Below are 19,909 nucleotides of genomic sequence, written 5' to 3' on the forward strand. Positions count from 1 at the left end.
AGGACACAAAAACCTTCACTGCGTATTCTCCCTAGACTGGCCAGAAGCACTCTGCCATCAGTGGTCTCTTACCAGAAGGAGTGCTGGTCCATTGTTTTGTGGAAACTGTAAAAGGGAGCAGCATCAGTTGTTTGGTTGAAAGGGCTAGTTTCCGGTTAGCCCATAAGGAAGAAAGGCTAATGGCTGTTAGTGAGGGAGGGGGTATAAGTAGGCGTGTCTGATCTCCCATCCCTTCATGGCTGGGAACTTAGTTTTCAAGGTTTCTTTGGGTTCTCCTTGGCCAAAGGGGATTCGTTCAGTCAGTGGGGGGGGGGGGGGGCTTAGGATTTCGTTTTTATTTCTCAGCATTTATGCCGTTATTTATTTTCTAGTTCTTATTAGTAGGATCAGATCTAAAGTTTTTATGCCTACTATCACCTAGACCCCTGAATTCCTATAGTGAGTCCCTCTCTTGCCCCATGGACATAGGAAATTCTAACTGAAATATTTGAAAATGGATTTGAATAATTCTCCATGTATGTCAAATTAGTTGCTTATTAAATAACTACTTAGGATCTAATATTATACAAAATGCTCTATATGATTTCCTGCTGTATGTGAATCTTTGGAGGAGTTTAGTAATGTAATCATAGCTTATTATTGAAAAACACATAATTTCAACACAAGTAAGTATATACGTCAATAGAAATAAGTGTATATATATTTTAATATAAATAAGTATATATATTTCAATATAGATAAGTTGATGATGAAGGGAAAAGATACTAAAGATACTATAGAAATTATCCTATCAGGAAATTAGATGTTTCTGCTGTTTTCTATAAATATATATATTTTAATGATGCACAAAATTCTCCATTGGCATGAATATTTAACAGTGGCAATACCTGATCATTTTGAACTTCAGTTTTGTCACCTGGGGAAATGAAAGATTAAGTAGTAGATTAAGGTTAAGATTAAGATGAAGTTGTCAGGCAGGATGTCTATGACTGACGAATGCTGAATGGATTGAGTGCAGAAGTTCAAGGTTAAAAGAGTTGTATTATGGAAAGAACACCACCTCACTCTCATGGAGTATTTCAATATATTAATTTACAAAGTAACCTCTTATTGTGATCATTCTTCTGAGGCAGTCAATATAAGCGAAGAGAAAAAAATGGAGGTAGCTTTAAAATTATCTTGACTGACTGCTTTCAGAAGGCCTAAGTAGCTGCTTTGGAAGTTCTTTGGTTCATTAAAAATATATTTCTCATGTGGTGAGCGCCAATTGGCCAGGCACTGTGTTAGGGCACTTTATGTATATTATCTAATACAATAAATTTCAACTGACAACCACTGGTTTAGAGTTCCTATTTATCTGTATGAATTATCAAAACAAACATGTCTAAATTTACATATTAATTTGCTTTTCAAAAATGCAAACTTCTGAAATGAATGTGTCTTACTTTCTCAGTCTCTATTAACAAATACTTAGGAATTAGTAACTGTTTTTTTTTTCATATTCACAAGTTAGTACTTTTGTGAATATACAGCTCTTATAAATTGACCAAAACAATATTTATTATGTTTATTCTATAGTTCACTATTTGAAACTTAAATTCTAAACATATGCTAACAAAAACATCAAAAAAGAAGGGAGAAGAATTTTGTGAACATTAATGATCACTTAATTTACATTAATTATTCAATACCTTATTCAGTATTGATTGCTATTCTGTACTAATAAATGTTTTTGTCATTTGTTGGCTTTAATGTCATATAACAAATTTTGGTGTAGAGATAGTAACTTCTTTGAAATTTGTAAAAACTGTGTAATAAAATAGCATAGGCTATGAAATACGTGGCACTAGATATAGATAGAATTCATATATTTTTCTGACCCCACTCCATGGAGGCTTTAAAAGACCTGCTTCAAATTAAGAATATTAATATTTCCAGAAATGTGACATTCCAATGAATAAAGTGACATTGTTGGTAAACATTAACAACAAAACTTTCTCACCTATAGAAATGTCTACAAATCTATTATACATTTTCATCTTTATAGTTATCAAGATAATTTATGATAAGTAAAATAATAAACATGTATTCATACCTTAAATGCCATAGTTTCTATTTAAATATGGGAAAATGAAATAGCTATTTTCTCAAAGAGAATATTTTAATTTGCTTTACAGATGAAACATATTATATTTGCCAGTTTTGATTTTGCACTATTTGCAAATAGTATTCTTGTTGCTGAGCAAGTACAGATTGGTACAAGTAAAATATTTTAGGACTAATCCAGATTTCAAAAACAGAAATGTTAGTCACAGATAATTTTTTAAGAAGTACCTTCAATTTCGTGCCTCAATATCAGTGCTATAGGTTTGGAGGCAAGCATCTATGTTAGAATAAAGCAATTTTACCTTTTACTGAAACACTTGAATTGCTGTATCCTGGTGTCACAGATCAAGTTATTCTGAAAGTGAGCTCTGAGACTTTATTAGGGAGTGCTCATGGAAACATCATTTGTGAGACGTGAGGGATATAATATTGGGAAGAGGAAAGAGCTGGACTGTGATGTAGTCACAGCAGAGACCTCAGCCTACCCTAGATGCCATGAGGAACTTTGGAGGTAAAATAGAGCTTCAGAGTTTTCCTGCTTTGAGGCAAGGGGGCAAAGCCAGTAAACTCCTGCATGAATCAGTCATTGCTTGGGGCTATCAACTCCTCCACTTAAGGGTCACCTTAGGTGAGGCAGCTCCCTTTAGCCCAGGGCAATTTGTAAAGAGGCTGTCGGGCCAGGGACATCAGCCACCAGCAGTCCAAGCAGCTGAGAGGAGTGCCTTGGTGCCAAAGGGGGCTCTGGGAATCAGACCCACAGCATCCCTACACCTGTATTTGCATAGCAAATAGTCTAAAAATATGTAGCCACATGTCCTCTGCTCTCCTACAATCTTATACATTTCTCTCTTCCAACAGGTGAGAAGAGATGAGCTTAAATATTTTTTCAAACTTTCTAAGGTTTTTATGACTCTTCTTTGATGGTTTTTTTTAACCCCTAGGAAGGAAACTCCAGTTGCAACATTGAGAGAGGACCTTGTTTATACAAGTGTAAATGAAATAGATATCCTAAAAGAGAGAATGGGAAATTAAATTTACATGATAATTGAATGGACATATTTTTATTATTTATATCTCTCATTGTGCTGGATAAAAAATCAGCTTGAGCTCTTCCTTAACTTCTTTGGATACCCTAAACCAGAGGAGAACTTAAAATAAACAATTGTAGAATATTTTCTTGCTAAATTGCATTCTTGTAATAAGCATGGAATTTTCTGCGGAAGCAAGATAAACAACTGCAGAGTTTATCAACATATTTCTTTTTCTCTACACGATGTTATGTTGTTAACCCTTACCTAATTTCTGAAATCTTAGAATCAAACTAGGTGAATGTATATGAATATCATTTGCAAAGAATGATGTGTGACACAAATGAAAGTAATTTAGGGCCGGGCATGGTGGCTCACACGTGTAATCCCAGCACTTTGGGAGGCCGAGGTGGGTGGATTGCTTGAGCTCAGGAGTTTGAGACCAGCCTAGGCAACATAGCAAAAACCCATCTCTACTGAAAGTACAAAAACTAGGTGGGCATGGTGGCATGCGCCTGTAGTCCCAGCTACTTGGGAGGCTGAGGTGAGAGGATCAGCTAAGCCCGGGAGGTTGAGGCTGCAGTGAGCCATAATGACACCACAGCACTCCAGCCTGGGAAATAGAGTGAGATCCTGTCTCAAAAACAACAACAAAAATAAAAGTAATTTAAAATTACTTCTTAAATTTCACCACATCACTGATTTCAACCAAAGCTTACTTTACTTCTGAGTTTTTGTTTTTGAAACAGAGTCTTGCTCTGTCGCCCAGGCTGAAGTACAGTGGTGCGATCTCGGCTCACTGCAACCTCTGTCTCCTGGGTTCAAGTGATTCTTCTGCCTCAGCCTCCCAAGTATCTGGGATTACAGGTGTGCACCCCACATTTGGCTAATTTTTGTATTGTTAGTAGAGACGGAGTTTCGCCATGTTAGCCAGGCTGGTCTTGAACTCCTGACCTCAAGTGATCCATCCGCCTTGACCTCCCAAAGTGCCGGGATTACAGGCGTGAGCCACCACACCCGGCCTTACTTCTGAGTTTTTTAAAGATGTACCATCCAAAAATTTATTTTGGTTTTTAAAATTTTTATTAAAAGAGAAACTTTTAACAACACTAAACTCATGACAGGTCTATCACTAAAGTTTTATGGATGCCCTCTCTAAAAATGGTTATACACTCACACTCAATACACTACCAAGTGGACAATAAACTAAGTTTATAGTGTGCTCTGGTGAATGTAGACTTATTATATTTCGTTGTTATCTCTATTTGTTTTGACATCTGCCCTTTATTTACTGCCTTGTACTACTTTGAAAATTATTAGTTTACTGATTACAGACTTCAGTTATTGACTTTGCTATTGTTGGCCATGCTAATATTTCAAGAAGGAAGGTAAGACAGTGGGGGAAAATACCGTTTTTCTTAATTTGGCTCCAGCTGATTTTATACCTGGGAGCAGGAGAGCTGATGGTTCTTGTGTATGGTTAATTAAATCCTGTGCTGATGGCTTCTGTTATAGGTACTAAGTCATCTACCTTGTTAGCAGATCCTCCGTGGCCCCATAGGGTTGGATTTATCATTGGGGAATCATTTCCAGAATGTTAATTTTGTGCTCAGGTAACTGATTGAGGGCAAGATGATGTTCTGTGTGCAGTTGGCCAGAGAGTTTGTTGTGAAATTTGTAAAGGCAATTTATACAAGGAGACTCACTGTACTTTGTTTTTAAAAATGAGATGGCAGGGAAGTAAGCGGCACAAGCACGTCTCCTAGAATTCTTTACTGTTAGAGAGAAAAAAATCCCACTGCATTTTGTTTTCCTAATGCTTGCTGGATTCTCACCAGCAGGTTTTTACAGTCTGTTGCTTACCTCTCAGATTAGAAGAATGCTGGCATATTTTAACAGTTTCCTAGGATTCAAACAGCCTTTAATTAACAGCAAATTGATGTTTTGGAATGTTATCAAAATATGGGAGACTGAACACTAAAGATGGGCTTCCATCCTTCCAGCTCCTGAGTGTGGTGGAGTCCTATAACAGGGGGCAAATGTATGTGCTCTCTTGCAAAAGGCTGGCTACTTACTGGCATGCAAAGGGGATGTCTTTGTTGGCATAATATTCCCACTGCCTGCTCAACAGTGGCCATCTAAATTCCACCTACTCATGACTGGGAGGGAGGCAGGGAGTTGTTGAATACTCAGAGCTGTAGGGGTGCTGAACAGTTCAGACATCGTAGCACCGGTTTTGCTGGTTTTTAATCCTCCAGTTGCTAGAGCAGTAAGGTACAGCTGCCTGAGTTTGAGGTTAAATTTCTTTTATGTGCCAAGTACATGTCATCTTGCTGCCAGAGTTTTGGATGTGGTAGCAAAGAGCAGTTCTGTAAAATAATCACTCAGACTTAATGCATATTGTGAGTGGTTTAGTTTTCAAAGAGGGATGGGTGCATGATGGAGGGGTTTTCCCTTTGAATTCAGAGATCTTGGTTGCAGATTTGTGACTGACCCAATCTGGAGCTCTAGGCAGGAAAATAAAGACAGGTTGGGGCATTTGAAATGTTGATGTTACTTACATAATCAGATAGTTATAATCAAAGGAAAATGGAGCAGTTCGACTAGCTCCCTCTGCCTAATGGCAAATTTGCTCATTGGCCAGTTCCCAGTTGAGGTCAATAGAGTCCATGTCTTGTTTTTTCCAGTGACCCACAAAGCTGGCCTTTTTGTCTCAAAAGCAACTTTGGTGTTTTTTTCCATGCGTGGTGTCCCTGATTGCTCCCTTTGCTCTGGTCTTCACAGGTGGTACATGCCAGAGTCCTGCTCTCCCGGCCCTTGTCCGTCCACCAGCCCCTCCTTTGCAACCATCGCTGGATATTAAACCATTTCTTCCCTTTCCTCTTGACACTGCAGCTGCAGTCAACCTCTTTCCCAATTTCAATGCGGTAAGTACCTGCCAAATTTGTCTTTGCCTGAGTGGAAGGTATTGGAAAACTAACTTAAAGGCCAGGGTTGGTTTGCCCACTGCCTCCATTTTGCTACTATATTGTTCATTGCATGGTTTGTCTAGAAGCCATAATGAAGTTAATTGTTTGCCTGGTTAGGCAAAATCCCCAGAACCAGGCTCCTTCAAGGAAAATAAAAAGAGATTTGAACCGATTCGGTCAATCATGAGTTGATGTATCCCCTCTAGTGTCTTCTGGGCAACAGCAACAATTCTATAGCTTTGTAGGCATACATCCATATTGAAACAATGTATTTATTAGAGAGAATATTAGAATTTCAGCAGGTATTTAAAAATTAAAAATGTGTTTCTTCTATCTACTTTAATTTCCAAATCTGTTACATTTTTCGAACTTAATAAATAGGACCTCGACAATGACAGCAGTGATTATGTTTTAAGTATACAGCACTTTCTTCCCACCATTAACTTAAAACAACTCACGGTTCTGGTAGCAAGAGTTTTAGTGTGTGTTACTGTTGCCCAAGTTAACTCTCATATTTCTTTGTTTCTTTGGGCTTTGTCAGTAGCCTCTCAGCAGAGGTTCAATTACTTTCTTGCCTCTATTTTCACTTTTAAGATGTCTTTTTGTAAGTTGGCAGATGCATCATTTTCATCATCATGTGTTTCTTTTTCTGCAATCAGTAAGAGTATTCTTAGGATGAAAATTGAAATAAGGGTTGAAAAGGTTAGAAACAAGTAAGTGACTTTTTTTTTGAATATTATCTATTCAGCCTTCAGATAACAACAGTGGTTATTAAAAGCCAAGTCTGAGCTTGTCAATGACAGGACATGTCAATGACAGGACATGTCAATGCAACCAAAGCAGAAAGGATTAACATGAGCGGTCACTAAATGTCCAGTGATCTAAATAACACAGCTTTCTTGTTGCAATATCTTGTCCTCATGATGGATTTAAATATATATATATATATATATATATATATATATATTCGGCCCACAATTAAATAATTCTTCAGGAGATAGCAGTGGGTCTTATTTTCTTTAACAGTACTTTGTCACATGGACTTTGGACATGTCAATGAGTCAGTACAGCTATATGCTAGTCCTTGCTAAAAGACAAGGGAGAATCAAAATGATCCCTTTGCTTTTTGTAGGGAGAGGAATTTTCCATATGAATCTTGTTTTGAAATTGATATTTCATAAATAAAGCAACATAAAGATCACCTTTACAAAACACAGGTTTCTAATCCTAGGTGTTTCATTAAGAGTAGAGGAAACCTTGCTCAGCATCAAATTCCCTTATTCCTAAATGACTACACTGAAGTCCCCTGGATTCCCTTTCCTTGATTTCTTGCCTGCTCTTCTGTTAAGTGGTTTCCTGGCACAGCCTTGTGTCCCAGACACCCAGGGGAATTACCCATCAAGGTGCTTTTCCTGGCCTCTGAGACCACTTGGCATCCCATCACTGCGGTCCCATGTCAGCTTAAGAGCATTTTAGGTAAAATTCCTGGAAGGCCATAAAAGGCTGGATTTAACACTTTTGATTTGCCTCTTGGGAAATATTAATAACAAAGTGGTTAATTTGACTGACAATGAATATCATTTAACATAAAACAAGGATGAGTGATGTGTTGAGCTACATGATCCTGAGCAAATCTCTTTACCTTCTTTGCTGCTATTTCCTCATCTTTAAAATAAAAGGTATGATAGTCTCTTCATTGGGAGGTTATACCATTCATAGATTTGTGGGTTTTTTTCATGGGCAAAGGCAGCGTTGTGTGTTGGTCAAGCTGAACTCTGTAGCTACACTAAGTTCAAATCTCAGAACTGCCTGTTACCATTGATAAGACCTTGGATGGGTCACAAAACTCCCATGTGTCATCAAGTCTTCATCCATATAATGGGACTAATAATATAATATGCCTCATAAATCTGTGGTAAGGGTTGTGTGGGTTAATCATTTAGAATGGGGCTTGGTATATAACAAGCACTATTTAAGTGATAAGCAGCATGCTCATAAGCAGCTTGTAAACCCTTCTGATTCTGAATGTGACAGTTCCTTATCTAACTGATTGCAGAAGTTTGACTTGATTCTTTTTCCTCCATCATGGATTTTAACTTGTGCTGATATTTATTCTACTTAAGCCAAGAGGCCCTCTTTTGCTCCAACTATTGCTTTTTCCTTGGTTATTCCCTTCCAGTGATGGTCAAGATATAGCCAGCCAAGGATGAAGTCATTCATTGCTTCCAACTGAAGTGAATTGTTGGAAAGCCCATAATAAGGTAGCTTTTGACTCAGAATTAGGGCACAGAGCATTTCCTTCAGTAACAGTCTGAGTTCTTGATTTTATAGCAGATATGAATCAAAACCCAAAAATTTGGCATGTATAAAACATAATTTTTACTGCCATAAATTGACTTTATTCTCATTCAAGAGAGCCCATTTCATCAGGCTGGAGGGAAATCCACTCTAATTTTGTTTCAGGGTATGCTAAGGTTTTGGACTCCAACAATTATCTAACAGGTTATAAGGCTTTGGTGGGAGACTTTCTCTGATCAAGTTATTTATCCACATAGGCATTCATGAGATGGTCAGCACCTGGCTAGCATGGCCCTTTAGGCACCTGGCTCTCAGCTTTTTCTGTGCCATGCTTAGACACACAAACTTTGCAAGGCAGTCAGCAGTCCCTCCTACCTAGATCCACAATACAGCTATCCCTTCTTTGATGATAAGTGATGAACTCTGCCACCCAACAACTTTTACCCCTATGACCTTTATAAAGCAAAGTCCATGATGATCAGAGACTGTCTGCCTGGTGATCAGAGACTATATTCTTCCCCTGAGGATATGAATATGCAATCATCTCTATTTGGGGTAGAGTTGGCAGAAACATAAAGGAAAAATTTTAAAATGTATACTTATAAAATGTATAAAAATATAAGTGGATATCTCTGATTATTATCTTCCACAAGAGCATAAACCATGAAGTTTGGGTGTGAATCAGCAAGAATAATGAAACGTCTATAAAAGTAAGCATAGTTAGGAGGGAAAGGAAACAGACGTAGAATCAGAGCTGAGTTATAGGTATAAAATAAGACATTCAATGAGACTATCAGGATCCCTTAGTCTCCTCAAAGCCAACTTTTAAGAGTCACAACAGAAGCTATTCCCTAGAAACGTATCCCTTGATGTTCTAGCAGCTTTCACACAAAAGATAGCTTTCCTTGAATTCCTCACTTATTTCCCAGCCTGCCCTTCAATCTCTTAAGACATTAGGGTTTCAGTGCTTAAAAATATTCTGATCCCAGTGATCCTGTTCTGAATTTATATTTCTTGAAAGGGAACAGTCATGGGAGTAGATAGATGATGTTTAGGAAAGAAATATTAGAAAGGGGCTTGAGCTTAGTTCATTCAGTCAACTGCTAGTTATTCAGCAGCTGCTAGTTGTTCTGGCATCACTATGTGCCAGAAACAGTGATAACAGATTATGTTATGACCTCTGCCATGAAAACAATTCAGTTTGTAAAGGTGAAGTTGACAAATGAGGAAATTTTTGTTACTAAAGTGTGTTTATACAGAAAGATGTACAGCATAGAATGTTAGCTTGAGTACAGGAGCAAATGGCTGTATGGTTGTCTTAGTGAGGGTTGGGTGAAAAAAATACAAACTATTCTAGGCATTCGAACAGGAAATAATTTAAGGATTTAGGTGCATACAAAACCATTGGGAGTATTCGACAAACAGGTCAGAGAAGACTGTTGCTAGCTCTCGTTTTTTTCCATTCACTTTCATGGAGTCATGGAGTTGCAGACACAGGACACTCAGTAATCCCAGTTATTTCCATCCAAATTCTGTGAAATACTTCTCTTTAGTGGCATCTAATATACCTGGGCACTGTTGGCAAGGATCCATGGGCATATAAGCCTCAGGCTTCCAGTCTCTGGGACGTAAAGCAGGGGTGGCCCTGGTGCTGAGATGCCAGTGATAGAATGGAAAGCACTATGCAGAATCAGAAAAGCTGAATGTCTCTGTAACTGTGGACAAAGGCTAAATCTATCAGAGCCCCAGTGTCCTGTACAATAAAATAACTAAACAATTTAAAGGCCCAGACTCTTAGGTTTCTTATCAGAGGTATAGTTGGCTTTTAAAATGCTAGAGATTGAAGGAGAATGGCTTGGGCCAGACTTTAGGATGTTGTTCAGAACAGAAGGTAATCATGAAAAAATGGCCACATTTTATGACAGTTTTCTCCTAGGGTCTCACCATTTCCCTTTTATTCTTTATTTCTCTAACATATTTTCTTCATATTCTAACTCATAGTTGTGACAATAATAAACTTTTAGAATGTCATTGAAAAAGTACTACTTTTGGAGGATGTGTTCATGAGGACTGACTGAGCATGATTCCATGCCCTCATCCCCATGGCTCTATTTCTAGTTGGTATAAAGATTAAATGAGGAAAACTGACTTCCTGTGCCTGCAGATGCCAGATACTCAGTAAATATTTAGTTATTCTGCCTTCTAGGATGTGTACAAGGAAGAGTGAGGAGGTCACATAGAAGTAAAGAGGCAGAAAAAAGAGCAATAAAAGAGGGTAACTGTTTTTGCTTTAGCTAGCTTTCGCTTATGGTTCTTTAACATTAAAAATGTAAATTAGCATAGGAAATTTGACTCTGTGCTGCTCCTCTGTATACTATGATTTTATAAGGAAAGCAAGGAGAAAGAGCAAAGAGAAGAGGTGGGGAAGAGAGGGGGATAAAGAGAGAGAGACAGAGAGAGAGATCAAGTCCTCGCAGCTGACTCCTAGTTTTACAAGGGACCAACTGCTGGAAACTTGAGTGTACTGTGAGGTTGGGTTTTGATCAACAAGTTGAGGAGTTTTATCCATTGGAGGACAGAAAAGTGAAATTAATGTGATTTATAGCAGTGCTTCTCCTATGAAATCACAGGTAATCATGTTAAAAGTACAGATTCTGAATCAAAAGTTCTGGGGAGGGGCCTGAGATTTTGAACATATGTAGGCGGAGGGAGGGGAAGGCAGGAGAAAGATGAAATACATTGAACAATTTTTACACCCCCAAACAGTGGGGTTTTTTAAAATTTATTCAACAGATATTTATTGAATACCTACTATGTGTTAGGCCCTGAGGCTTCAGTAGTGAAACTAGCAAACTAAGTTCTTACAATTATGGAACTTACCTTCTGGTGTTTGTGTGGTGGGGTGTTGGGAAGAGGACAGATGGGGGAAATTTGAATTTTCTATAGGTGCAGCTGTATCTCAAGAATGATCCTCCTGTGGTTATATTTTAGCTTCCAGAAATGCTACGAGCCTTCCTTGTATGACATTGCTCAGGACTCTGGTTACAGCAGCCATTTATTGAATGCTTACTACATACCAGATACCACTTGCATTTCAACTGATTAAAGGCCAACATTTTTCTATGAATTTTTTAAAGTTTTTATGTGTGTCATGATCTCAAAAATGTTGCTGGGGAAAACACATAAATGCGTATTTCATTTATTAATTCATTCAATGATTTCTTCCTTTTACAAACTTTTGAGTCCTACTCAATAATTCTGTATATTGAAAAATGTGACTACTTAAAATAACTGCATTTGAAAGCACCTGTTAAAAACATAACATTAACAAATATAATGAAGGGTATGAGGAGGGAGAAGAGGTAATTTTTTACTGATTCACTTACTAGGCATTTATTAAGCACTGATAATGTGTCTGACTATAGTAGACACTAGAAATATGATGACAGTGATAACACTGAGAAAGAAGAAGAGAAGAAGCAGGATAGTGAGGAGGAGGAGAAAAAGGAGAAGAGGGAGGAGGAAAGGCAGAAGGAGGAGGAGGAAGAATTGTTATCTATGAAGTTGACATAGTTGATTAGTACTCCTTTAAACATTCTCTTCTATCAGGTACTAGAAAAACATCTAGATGTTAATAGATTAAACAGTGTACTCTACACTGGCAGGTACTCTCTAGAGTTTGCTTCATTTGTTGAAAATGGGGTGGAGTAGTTAAATCATTCTATAAAGAACTATAATTAAATGCTCAAAGTTCTTTAAAAGTAAATGCTACCTGAGTTCAAAGGAAGGAGAGGTCACTTGGAGGTGGCCAAGGAAAGCTATATGGTAAAGGTTAAGGTTTGCTTTGGAATCTGAGATAAATACCATATGTATATTTTTTATTAAGGTAACCATAGTATAGAACATGAAACATAGCAAAGACTCAAGGCACATTTTTTTGAATGAATGAATAGAGTGGAATAGATAGATATATAGGTAGATAGATAGGTAATAGATATAGATAAATAAAAAGACAGGAAAAACACATAACAGATAATTGATAGAAGAGAAATAGCCATAACATTTGTACCATAAGAAGTGTAATTGATGGAAATGTGTCAATAAGAAAGAAAAATTCTAAGCACTCACTGTTTTATGCATTAGATAACTGACATCCAACAGAAATTATTAATTTAATCACTTATTAGGAAAGAAAAGCAAGCATAGACTCGAGTCATCTCCTTAATTTGCATCTGTAATTTTAAGTTGGCTCGTGTTTGTTTACTCTGGTTAATAAAAGGACAGTGATGTAAAAATCCCAGTGGTTGCCCAAAGAATGTACTTACAAATCAATTCTTTATAGTAATCATCAACTATTTTGTGTAAGTCCATAAAGGCTGACATAGTGATAAAATATTGGTGAGGTATTTTAGGACTCTAAGACAGCATTAAGTATGCTTAACATACAGAGATTATTCTAGAACTTTAGCTTAGATGTACACTTATAATATTACAGATAAAAATACGGAACCCAAGACAGAAAATTTCATGTTTTTATTATCTTTGGATATATACCCTTCAGAAGCTTTGTTTCCTTCATCTTTAAAATGGAATTGGCACAGTTTGTCTTCTTTCCTTTAAAAAATGATTCTCTCTTCTCTGGCTCTGTATTTTATTACCTGCTCCAGCTATGGAAGTGCCTTCTATCCCTCAGCCAGTGATAGAAACAGTGGTTAGGCACACTTCCATTTGTTTTGTTCAAAGAGATATTAATTCAGTTTACACATTAATAACTGTTCTTACTAAGTTTATACAACTGCTGCTGCCACTAAAATAGGTAAGCAGCAAGGGAGAAATTTTAAGTAAAAAAAAAAAGCCTGTCTTTCTTAGACACAAGTGGTAGATAAGTGGAAACTTTTCAGGTGAAAAATGCCATCGTAAATACAGTATTGATTGCTAACTTCCTTGTCCTTTGAAGACAGATGTAGCAGATTGCTCTCTAGTTCTGTTCATTAACTGTGTCATATTTGTATAACAGAAACTTCTTAAGAAACATCTGCTTATGAAGTCTTCTTTCATTATACATTTCACACTGAAGCAGATATCTAAGCATGTTTGCTGAGTCCTGTAGCTTTCTGCAAAATGGAAAGTTTGTCAAAGTCAAATGTACTTACTATAGTGACCTTGAAGCACAAAATGACTTCACTATACACTATTCAGACTTAGAAACCAAAGGCTAAACAAATGCACAATGCATGAATATTTTTCTTATTTAATCCTTGTTTACTCTTTGAATAGGTAGCGCATTCTCCTCTGATTCAAAATCTAAAGAGAATGAAACAATTTCCTGACTGCTCTTCCCCTGCAACTTAGTTCTCTCTTAAATGGCAAGCAATGTGGTAAATGGCTTTTGTATCTATCCTTCCAAAGATATTTGATTTATGCGTATGTTAATTGTTCTTCTCATTAAAGATCGAGGCATAATACACATTACACACACACACACAAACGTATCTATATATTTATATATAGATATCCTTTACGTAGTCAACCTAATCATAATGAGATGAGGCTTTACAAGTAATATATTTGACCTGTTTCCTACTGTGAGTTTCTTACTAACTGGGATTTTGGGTAAATAAGAGGACCCAAATAAGAAAATATTGAAGTTTACACCTCATTTTGTGATCCAGTAGCTCTTTTGGAGACCTCTACTCCACACTTAGACATAGACATGTTAAAATGAAAGAACATTTTAGAGTTAATTTTTTTCTTCAACATGCTTATTTTACAGGTAAGCAAGCCTAGACTTATTGAGTGATGTCCAGTTTCATGGCTAGCAAATGGCAAAACTAAGAGAAAACTGGGACTCCTGATATCTACTTCTCATGGAGATCCTAAACATTGAATAATAGTATTATGGGTTGAATTGTGTCCCTCAAATTTTCATATGTTGAAGCCATTACTCCTAGTGAATTAGAACGTGATCTTAATTGGAAATAGGGTCACTGAAGATGTAATTACTTCAGATGAGATCATTAGAGTGGGCCCTAATTCATTATGACTGGTGTCCTTATAAAAAAGCGGAAATTTGTGCACAAAGACTTGCACTGAAGGAAAATAAAGTGAAGAGATTCAGGGAGAATGTCATCTACAACCAAGGAGACAGACATGGAACAGATCCTTCCCTAACAATCTTCAGAAGAAACCAACCCTGCTGACACCTTGATCTTGGATTTCTAGCCTCCAGAACCGTGAGACAATACATGTGTGTTGTTGAAACCACCCAGTCTATGGTATTATTATGACAACCCTTAACAGGAAAAGGATATTTAGAGCCATCTGATCTGCCTACCCACACTTGCTGGAATCTCTTCTGCAGTGTTCCTGACAACTGGTAATCCAGCTTCCTACCTGACTACATCCAGTGAAAGTATATAAGCCTACATGTGGGGTGAGAGACTATATCGTGGGTCATCTACATACAGTTGTAAGAGTAAGGAAGTTCTCTATTTGGAGCTAGTTTAGCGCCCCCTACCCTGTAACTCTTATGAACCAAGGAAGTAAATACATGATACGTTGCCTTTTTTTAATAGGAAAAAGAAATGTATTGATCATCAACTAACTGACAAAGACTGTAGGGAAAATATTTTTATACCCATTATTTTTAAAATCTAATTTCATAAGAGCCTTGCATATTGCAGTTTATCTAAATGATACAGATAAGGAAGCTGAACTGAGAGAGAAAATTATTTTCCCCAAATCATACAAATGGTAAATCACTGAATCATGGCTAGATTTCAGATTCCTTGATCCAAGTCCAGCACAATTTGTTTTCAACATAGCTAGATGACCTCTTGTCTGCAAATGGTTGTAATTTTTTAAATCAGCTATATAAGCCTTGGTATACTTTAATAGCTAATTAACTTAACTTAATAATTTGGTATACCTCAAGGGACTTGACTGAGAAAGCAAAATATTTCCTGAATGAGAGTCTGGCTGTGATTGAATGACTATAAAAAAGAGCATCTAGGACATCAGTGGACAGTAAAGATGCTGTCTAATGTCACTGGCACATGTATTTTTGTTGTATATGGCAATCATTGTCAGGGGAATAAATAACTTTAAATGGTAATAAATTAAAAAATACATTGCTATTTCAGTAACAATTTAGGCTTTGTAAAACTCAATATTCTTTTATACTATAGGGCATACATAAGAAAAAGCAACAACACTAAACTTTGAATCTAAAAGATTTGAGTTCTATGTTTAATACTTTACAGCCTAAGGCAAAAACATGGAGTCTGCATTTTCTCATCTGTGAAACTAGAATAATCATATTGACCTTCTAGGAGTGAGTAAAGGTGTTGAAGGTTAGGAGAAACACAGAAATTGCAGGAATTGAGGAAGCCTATTGAACCAGAGTCTCTGGTGTTGAAGCCTTAATAAGCATTTTTTTTTTTTTTTTGCACTTCCCCAAGGTGATTTCTTTGCCCTTTAAGTGTTGAGAGTCACTGTATTCTACCCCATGGCCAAAATTAGTGGGAAAATCCATTTTCACAACTAAGTACAGATGAAAGAATAACTCTCAGACTATCACTTGAGTGAAGTTGCCTCTTCCATATCTCCCTCCCGCCAACACAAATGTAAAGAACAATTACTCTTAGTAAAAGGAATGAGAACTTTTTGCCAGCAAGTATATTTGTTTCATGACTCAGTGCTTCTCAAAGTGTGGTACACAGACCCATTCTGATCTGAGAACTGTTTAATGGAAATTGAGAGTGAGCATTTAGAGGTGTTTATAGCAACTTGACAGAGCAATTTTACATCTGTGAAAACCAATCAAGAATTATGGCTATATTTTGTAAGTCTTTCATTTTATTTTTTCTGATAACTCATTTTTATTGTATTTTATAAAAGTATTGGTCTATGACTGATAGGGGTAGTGCTGGTCCTTCAGCAAAGATTGTTGAGAAGCACTGCTCTGTTATATGTTTAGGATTTCATGGTTCCATTTACATGTAGAAAAGGAAGGGGAGTTTGAAGCAGTTATTTAGGTAATTCATATAACGTACGGTTGAGAGCCACAAGTACATTGTTACTGAAATTCCTTTAGCTCTATGTAATTTCTCTTATCCTGAAGAGGTGTGAAAATGTCAGATGGTTCTCTCTGAAGCTCACAGATCAAGACAGTAGTAGAGTAAAAGTAAGATAACTTGCATTTTGACTTTCTTTGAAATATAACCTCTTATTCCACATTTTATCTTGAGTTTGGGCAAATATTAAAATGATAAAATTAGTGGTTAATTCTTGAACTTCTTTCCCTGAATACTCTAAAATGAAATTTATTTCAAGGACCTGTGAAAGAATTTTAAGGGACTAAAATAAAAAATAGGTATATTAAGTGACTATATATAGAGATAAGAAACTTTATTTTTTAATTTCTATATTCAAGTTTTTTTTTTAATGGAAGGTAAAAGAAATGACAGTCCAGTTGTACAACAGATTGGGGCATTTTAAAGCAATTTCTTTAAAGAAATCACATAGAAAAATAATCAGTTTTATCAAAACATCTTTATGCTCTTTAGAACATCTGTACATATGTACCATGTTAATGTTTCTGTGACTTTTACCACAAAATTTGTTGCAAAGCAACAGTTTTTGCCTTCCCAAAAACCTGTGATATAAGACAGATAACCAGTGTTTTCTGCCACTTTTTAACATATATAGAATTTATGTACTCAGATAGATGGAGCTTTTGGAGCTCTATAAAGAAAATGCCTCTTTTTTCCGGATAATTCTACTTCCTTTTTTTAGGTAAAAAAATTCATTAAATACATATTTGATTTTTAGAATCACCTTAATTAGTTATGCTACCTATGAGGTGCTATTGACAGAATCTGGTTTTAAGAGCCTTGTTTGGAATGAGGCAGATAAATAATTATTTTGAGCTTCAAGTTTGTTTTTAATTTTACTTACCTAAAATCATAGTGAAAATTTTATAATTTTGGAGAGAAAAAACATACATATATTGTGTATATATACCTGCGTATATGTATACATATGTTTATGCACGTATGCAAGCTTCTTACTGTGGCTCATGGTTTAAAATACTGAGTGCAGGTATGTAGAGAAACTCTTTCTTACATATGTGTATCAGGAGACTTGGTTCAAAAATGTTCATTTTTGTTTTTAGTAGCAAAAAAATAAAAAACAATATAAACAATGGGAAACTGATATACTTCATTTATACATATATAGACATATATATATACACATATATATACACGTTAAGATCTAATTATAAAATATACCTTAAGAGACAACTGGAATGAAAGAATTATTTTTACACGGAAATATCACAAAAGCTCAGTGCTGCTGGGGGAAGAAACACCAGTTGCAAAATGTAATAGAATATATGTGTATTCTATGTGTATATGAATATACACATAGAACATATACACATGAATATATGTGTATATGTATACACATAAATATATGTGTATGTGTGTGTATTTTTAAATCACATGCCAGTGAGAAAGAGAAAGCAGGAGAGAGAGAGGCAGATTGAAATTAATTTACAACACATGACAACATAGACTGGGAGACCACACAAGTCCTTATTTGCAGGTGGTTCTGAGGAGTGAGTGACAATGGAATAGGTAAGGAAAAAACAAGGAAACTTCCAGATCTCTGTAATGTTCAAATTTTGTTATTTAAAAAAAAGAAATATCTGAACAAAAATGAAGACATGTTAATATTCAGGTGATCAGTACATTGTTATTTAGTATATCATCTATATAGCTGTTGTATTTTAGAAAGCTTTTCAAATTTTATAAGCAGCAAATATCTTCAGCAAAATATTAATACTTTATTGCAATATTTGCTACCTATAATATATCATTAGTTTGGGATCCAGCCAATATAAATACTTAAATGTGACAGCTTCAGACACTTGTTTGTATTATCTGACATGACATGAGAGGCATATCTAACATGCCCCAGGTCTGTGGTCTTTATGTTACAGTTATAATTTGGTTTGTTCAAAAGCCTTGTAGTAGAACTATATAACATCCAGGTAGAAAGGTTGATGCATTGATTCTTATAACTTTCTACTATGTAGAAGTGACTGAAAAGTCAATCAGAAAATGTATTTATGAAGCTTGGCAACTTACTCCTGAAATTCAATTTAAATTTACCTATTAAAGACATTATAATTTACTTTAAACATTTATACATTCAGTGAAGGTAAAAGAGATTAGTAAAATTTCTGGTGTTTATTAATTGCTGCTTATATGAGTATCAATTCTAATGGAATCTGATTGAGATGATGTTCTAACTTGCATCAAGTTTCAGAGTAGGGATGGTATTTTAGAATCTTGGACAAATTAACATTACCCTTCTAGCACTGCCCTTTAATTATTCCTCAGAAGTGGTCGATTTTATTTACACTTTCTTAAAAGAAGTTGATCTAGCTTGCAAAATTAAAAATGTCAATTTGATGCCTTATTTTTTATAGAAAGGTCTTTATTTTTCAAGAAATTGTTCTAGTTTTTAGATAAGCACTGGGCTCTGAGTATTAGGAAGATTTTGCTTTCAGAAGCAAGGGTCATTAATCCCGCTATATCTGTCATAGAACTCCTGAATGAGGTTAAGAAGTTCAATTTAAATTTAAAATTGGCAGAACAGACTTGTCTGTACATTTAACTTGCTATATAAATGGCATTATTCTAATAGTTTTCACAATGACTTTGAGAAACCATTCTCCACCACCATCACTATCAAAAAGAAAAAAAAAAAAGAGAAAGAAAAAAAAAATTCCAGATTGCTGTGCCTACTAGCCAAAATAGAACCATTCTTTCCACACAATACAATTTAGTGATCACAGACATACTCTATGGTAGATCTGATAAATATGTTCCATTTTAGCTGAATGAAAATAATTAAAATAACCTGAGTCAGAACATAAATGAGATAATATTTTATATGCTCTTAGCTTTAGAGTTTTTCTTCACCTTTTTTTTTTTTTTTTGAGATGGAGTCTCGCTCTGTCGCCCAGGCTGGAGTGCAGTGGCGCCATCTCGGCTCACTGCAAGCTCCACCTCCCAGGTTCACGCCATTCTCCTGCCTCAGCCTCCCAAGTAGCTGGGACTACAGGCGCCCGCCACCACGCCCAGCTAATTTTTTTTTTGTATTTTTAGTAGAGATGGGGTTTCACCGTGTTAGCCATGATGGTCTCGATCTCCTGACCTCAGGATCCGCCTGCCTCGGCCTCCCAAAGTGCTGGGATTACAGGCGTGAGCCACCGCGCCTGGCCCTTATTTCTTTTTTTAAGACTTCAAATTGTTAGGATAATTGCAAGGTCCTGAAAATCATATTTCTGGCAAAAATAAAAGCTAACATACTCCTTAAAAAGGAAAACAATCCATATTAACAACAGCAAAAAACTTCCAATCAGTTAACTCTCAGTTTAGGTGTTGCTTAATAACTTCCACTCTATTTAAGGCCAAATACACTGGTCTCAGAAAC

General features: G+C 36.1%; 1 protein-coding gene across 2 annotated transcripts in view; it reads left to right on the forward strand.

Moving 5' to 3' along the window:
• Window positions 1–19,909, forward strand: part of ZNF385D (zinc finger protein 385D) — a 969,842-nt gene that overhangs the window by 716,239 nt on the left and 233,694 nt on the right. For both annotated transcript variants that reach the window (XM_054482049.2, XM_054482050.2), the window contains one exon: window positions 5,919–6,061. In XM_054482049.2, the coding sequence (XP_054338024.1) occupies window positions 5,919–6,061 (143 nt within the window). The remainder of the gene's footprint in view (window positions 1–5,918; window positions 6,062–19,909) is intronic.

This window comes from Pongo pygmaeus, chromosome 2, assembly GCF_028885625.2.
Source record: "Pongo pygmaeus isolate AG05252 chromosome 2, NHGRI_mPonPyg2-v2.0_pri, whole genome shotgun sequence".
NCBI classification, from domain to species: domain Eukaryota; kingdom Metazoa; phylum Chordata; class Mammalia; order Primates; family Hominidae; genus Pongo; species Pongo pygmaeus.